Source organism: Talpa occidentalis, unplaced genomic scaffold, assembly GCF_014898055.3.
Source record: "Talpa occidentalis isolate TD23 unplaced genomic scaffold, MPIMG_talOcc4v2.1 talOcc4.5, whole genome shotgun sequence".
Classification (NCBI taxonomy): domain Eukaryota; kingdom Metazoa; phylum Chordata; class Mammalia; order Eulipotyphla; family Talpidae; genus Talpa; species Talpa occidentalis.
In genome coordinates this window covers 95,771,357-95,777,516 of record NW_023604861.1, presented here as the reverse complement: position 1 = coordinate 95,777,516, position 6,160 = coordinate 95,771,357, and the positions used below count along the sequence as shown (strand labels likewise).

At 47.7% G+C, this 6,160-nt stretch overlaps 1 gene segment (V, D, J or C); it reads left to right on the top strand.

Moving 5' to 3' along the window:
- Nucleotides 1–782: 782 nt before the first annotated feature.
- LOC119259168 (immunoglobulin kappa variable 1D-13-like) lies at nt 783–1,480 on the top strand. The segment is given in 2 exon segments: nt 783–837; nt 946–1,480. Coding segments are annotated over 2 exon segments (372 nt in total).
- The last annotated feature ends 4,680 nt before the right edge of the window (nt 1,481–6,160 follow it).

Sequence of the window (6,160 nt, the reverse complement as noted above, 5' to 3'; positions counted from 1 at the left end):
AGTTGACCCCAGGGATCACTGAGGAGTTGGTCTGGGAGGACCTCAGCTCAAAAGGGAGCACCTGGGGGAGAAGGATGAAGGACGTGAGCTACAGTCCAGGGAGACCAGGGCTTGTGCTCGGGTCTGTTGATGACACAGCACTGGGGAGGGAGGAGACTGTCAGATGTGGGGGCAGCACACCCTGGCCTTGGGACCAGGTGAATGTGGTGGCACAGGGCCTCAGATATGGAGGACACAAGGCTTAGCAGAAGATGAGGTCAGCATGGAGGATACTCAATGTCTGGGCTCTCATTACCAATTCAGAACGCCCACAGTCTTATTTCCTTTCTACCTCAATGCATTGCTCTCTGGAAGTGAAGACAATTTCTCAACCAGTAATATCAGGGAGTCAATTTAGAAATAGCCTCTCATGCTCCAAAGTTCAAATAAAGAAGTTTGTAAAATTTCTTTGAGTGCCTTTCTTTATAGGCCCTGTACTACATGGAGACTAAGAGTAAAGCATGTCAAGGATAAGACTAAAAGAACACTACATTCAAAGGAGTGTAGATGACTCTGTCCTGTCATCCCCAGTGAGAAATACCTTCTCTGCAGGCAAGTTCACCCTACCCTGGGGGGACCTGGTCACTGGGGAGTCCCTGTCTCTGTGCTGCTGAGATCAGCCCCTGCAGCTGTGCCCACTGCCCCGCCCCTGCTCATTTGCATGTTTCCAGAGCACAGCCCCTCCCTCCACATTATTCATAGTCTGCCCCAGCCCCTGAGGGTCAGTCCAGGCAGGACCCAGCATGGACATGAGGGCCCCCGCTCAGCTCCTCAGCCTCCTGCTGCTCTGTCTCCCAGGTGAGGAAGGAAACACCAGGAGTTGATCAGTCCCGGGTGGGCAGGTCCTCAGGGAAGTCCTCTGATGACAGGATGACAGTGTGGGGGTGTGTTTTCTTTCCATTTCAGGGGCCAGGTGTGACATCCAGTTGAACCAGTCTCCACCCTCAGTATCTGCATCTCCGGGAGACAGAGTCACCATCTCCTGCCGGGCCAGTCAGAGCATCAGTACCAACTTGCACTGGTACCAGCAGAAACCCGGGAAAGCTCCTAAGCTCCTGATTAAATATGCATCCAGTTTGCAGCCCGGGGTCCCATCCCGCTTCAGTGGCAGTGGGTCTGGGACAGATTTCACTCTCACCATCAGCAGCCTGGAGCCTGAAGATGCTGCCACTTACTACTGTCAGCAGTGGAAAAGTTACCCTCCCACAGTGACACAAGCCTGAACAAAAACCACCCAGGGAGCAGCTGTGTGAGGCTGGGCAGCCCAGCTGCTTTCCATGTTGCTTCTATCTGCTGAGAGCACAACTCAGATGGAGTCTCACTTCGAAGGACTGAAGTGTCTGGTAGAAGGAGCAGGTGTCTCTTTGTCCCTAAATATCTTTCACCTCCTCGCCCAGCAGCACAGAGAAAACAATGTCTCTGTGGATTCAATAAAGACAGAGCTGATGACACCTGAGCTGTCTGCCTGTGACCTGATGAGGTCATACCGTGGTAGGAAGCCACTGTACTTTGAGTAAGAATTTTTTTAAATGAATTAACACACACATGGAGATGATTAAGGTTCCTAGAAATTAGGCAATAGGGTTTTTCCCATAACACCTCCTCCCACACAAACATCGTCTCTCATCTTTCCTCCTCTCACCCTCCCCCCGAAAGTGTACAGATATTCCAGCTGAAGACCCTGAACCCACAGATTAGTAGAGGAACCGCCCTAGCTCATGCACAGGCTAAGAGTTCGCAGTTGACCAGGGCATGTGTCCCCTTTGACAATGTCCACAGAGCAGCTTCACTGTTTCAAATTCCTTCATGTTCCACCTCTTAATCCCCACATAACCCTTTACATCATTACTGTCCCCACTGTGACCCCTTCCCCGGAATGTCCTTCAGATAGTCATACAGTATGCGGACTTTTTCAGCTGGATTTCTGTCCTTAAAATTAAGTTGCTTCCATGTCCATTTTTGTCCACTCAGGAATCACAAATTAAATCATCAGCCGCACACAGTCACCCCCTAGGATGCCTGACTATAGACAGTGACCCCTTCGCACATCGTCACCTGTCATGATGATGTGACATCGGGGACTCCCTCAAATATCGAAGTGGGGACCATTTAGTGTTGAGCAATAATCCATTGTCTGGATGAGCCACAGTTTATTTATACATTTACCACCCCCTGGAGGACACCTGGGTGTTTCCAAATTCTTAATTTATGAGTAAAGTACCATAAGCACTGAGGTCAGGGTAATGTGGATGTTTAACTCTTTGGGGAAATATGAAGGAGTCCAGTTGCTGGGTGACATGCAAGAGTGTGCTCATTTTGTAGGACACCAACAACCTGTGTCCAAAGTGATGGCACCAATTTGTGTTCCAACCATGATGTGTGAGGCAGTCCCTGGGGTCACATCTTAGTGACAGATGACATTGTGATGAAGTGTCACTGTTCTAGATTTGAGCATCCCAGAGTGGGTGGAGTGGGGCTACCACTGACTTCCTTTGCATTTCCAGATGATGTGACATGTGGACCATCTCTTCACTCACTTATGAGTCAACTGTGTATCTCCTTGGGTGAGGGGTCTGCTAAAGACATTGCCCCAATTTTTATTGAGTGCTTGTTCTAAGAATTATCCATGTATTTCAAATAACCCCATCCCTGATATGTCTTTTGCAATTTTTCTCCCTATTCTTTCTTGTCTAGAAATGTTTTAATAAAGGGAGGTAGAGGTTAAATTACAATCCTTTCATGGTCTGGAGGCATGTGTTCAGGGAAGCAAACACATACATGGGGTTCTCTGTCGCTGTCCAGGACACCAGAGCACATCATCACTGAGTGGATAAGTTGGCCTCTATTGTGGTCCTCAGACCTCTCTAGAAAGCCCAGGGGAGGGTGCTGAGCTCTACCCTCTGCTGCATCTCTGCAGGTTACTCTCCAGAACTGCAGGTGTGATGGACAGGAGTGAATCCTCTCCTCTTCCAGAGCTCAGTGAGGACCCCTTATGGACAATTCTAAGGAGACATAAAGAGAAAAGGGGCTGTGGTAAATGTGCTTCCAGAAGAGATGGCCATAGGGGAGGTGACAACAGCACCCCATGTAAACAAAGCGTGGGGCCCTGTCTCTTCATGTTGTCAGTGTCAGCTTCAAATGTGAGGATGTGAACCCAAACAGCAGCCGCTGTCACTGCCTGTCCTCCGTCACGGACCGTACTCAGGACTGGAGACGCAGGGGTCTCCTCCCTCGGGACCTCATGCGGGTCATTCTCCACCTGTGTCCTCTCCATCACCCGTGGCCTGTGTGCACAGCCGGATTCAGATGTGGTCAGGCTTGTGCTATTTTCATGTTTGTTTGCTTCTTATCATACATACACCCATGCACACACATATATAATTTCTTATTTACTTAGTTCCATTCCCCCAAGGACTCTTTACCTTCAGAAATTTCTTAAATTAATCTATTATGACTACAGTGTGTAAGGATGACAGAGTTCACAGACTTTAACAACTGGCTGCCCTAAATTTGGCATTCACTAAGATACAACATTTTTTTTATCTTTCATCTTAAACAAGTCTTTTTGGTCTCTATAAGAAAGAAAGTTTAGGGACTCCCTAGTGGCACAGGCGGTTGAGCACTGCACTGTGAAGCTGTCTGCAGCCTCTGCAGTGTGTGTTTGCTGTCAGCCAGCTGGTGAGAATCCCACGTGGCGCAGAGACCCCTCCTGTCTCGCCCGCTGCTCCCCTCAGCAGTGTATTTCGTCAGTCTGCCTGTTCTGTTTCCCGCTCTGTCTCTGCTGAATCCTCTCACCCCCACACACATCTGGCCTGTTCCCCAGCTCATGCATAAAAATAAATTTAAAAATCTTTAAAAAAAAAAAAAGATTGGCTTTTATCTTCCTGGAAAAAAAAAAAAGAAAGAAAGTTTATTCTCCTTGTCAGGGTCTTCTTACTTCAATGTACTTAATGGAATTAAGTGTACTAGGTTCTTCTATCCAACAGAGTTCAAAAGACTTTAGCAACTGGCTGCCCTAAATTTGTATTCACTAAGATACAATATTTTCTTGTTCTTTCTTCTTAAACAAGTCTATTTGGTCTCTCTAAGAAAGCAAGTTTATTCTCCCTGTCAGGGTCTTCTGACTTCAATATACTTACGGAATTCAGTGTACTAGGTTCTTCTACCCAACAGAGTTAAACTGTTAACCTGATAACAGCAGATATAAAGGACACTGACCCTCACGTCCATCTTGTACCTTGAGACGCTGCTCATCAGTCCAGAGGAGGAGCTGAGTCGCTCGTGATTTCACCCGGGAGAAGCCAAGAAGGTGGTCACTCACTGACCTGAGGGAGACCTGGACATGTCTCTGCATGGTCAGAGGCAGTGCCTCAGTATATGCTATTTGAAGAGAAGCAGGAATACACGGCTTGTATTGTGTACAAAACTAATAAACTTGCAGAATCTGATCTTTCTTGTCTTTGGGATACACAAATGTTTCTTTCAGTTTCCATGAGACTGATGAAAGACAAGACACTCACTGTGCCCCTATGAAACCCTCCGGTCTCCCCTGGGTTCTCTCCACCCCACTACCCCCACCAGGGCATTTGCAGGCGGAGGACCTGGGCTTCAGGGCTGAGATAAAACATCAGCTGCAGACTGATCTCACCCGACAGGGCCATCAGGTCACCCTCTCAAAATGAGGTTCCCTGCTCAGCTCCTGGGACTGCTGATGCTCTGGACCCCAGGTAAGGCTGAGGGGAGGTGAGAATGGAGCGCAGGGTGGGGAACATGAGCTGTGGGGTCCTCTGCCCCCATGAGTATTGGGTCTCTGCGTTAGGTGTGTGTGTCTTGTCCTTAAGAGAAAGTGGGTGCTGAGATCTGTGACTACGTGAAACAACTGTACCCTCACTAGAGAGGGCAGGCAAAGTTTAGGGGTCTCTTCCCACAGGGTATTTATTGTGAGCTCATGGTTTAGGTGTAGAATTACATACCTCAAGTATTGATAGTAAACAAAGCAGTATTTTAGCCTAAATGAATAACAGACTTGAAATAATAAAAATGACTGATAATACTTGTCTTTACTTGTCACTTTTCTCTCCTTTCTTCAGGATCCAGTGGGGAGGTTGTGCTGACCCAGACTCCACTCTCCCTGCCCGTCGTCCCCGGGGAGCAGGTCTCCCTCTCCTGCAGGGCCAGTCAGAGCCTCATACATAGTGATGGAAACACCTATATGAGTTGGTACCTGCAGAAGCCAGGCCAGTCTCCAAGGCGCCTGATCTGTAATGTTTCCAACAGGCCCTCTGGGGTCACAGACAGCTTCATTGGCAGCGGGTCAGGCACAGATTTCACCCTGAAGATCAGCAGGGTGGAGGCTGAGGATGTTGGAATCTATTACTGCTTTCAGGGTACACATACTCCTCCCACAGTGGTTGAGCCCCGAAGAAAAACCTCCCTCATGGCTGGTACCAGAGGCCCACACAGTTGACTTTTGTCTCATGAGCAGTCAGAGAAGACTCTGAGTGTGTTAGAGCAAGGTGTGGAGAGCTCTGGACCATGAGTGTCTCAGCCCACCAGAGACACCAGCTGTGAAGCCCTGTCAGTGCACAGCGTCGGCCTAGAAGAGGGCAGGGAGCGTGGGTGGCCTGGAACCGGGAACAGCCCCTCATGGTGAAAGGGACAGCTGCTTGGATGCTCCCTGCCTGGTCTGCATTGGTCAGTGACATGTAGTCATCCTCATAAACACACAATGACACAGACATTTTGCCAGAAAAGGAAAAAACTAATGGAATTTATCAGTTTGGTATGATTTCTATAGCATAAATTTGGTAATTTTGTGAAATTGGTATTTTGCCATATTTTCAATTTCCTGCTTCTTCATTACTTAAACTATCATCTGCACTCATCTGGTTGGAAAAACATGTTGCAAAGCTATTCTCAGTCATAACGTGATGACAACACTTACTCAAAATATCTCTTTTTTGAGCATTCAAATAACATGATAATTCATAGCAAATATTAGATTTCCTATTTCTTTTTTAAAGATTTATTTATTTATGCATGCAAGAACTTGGATACAAGCCAGAGGTGTGGGGGGTGAAAGGATTCACCAGAGACAGAGCAGGGAAGAGAACAGGCAGAT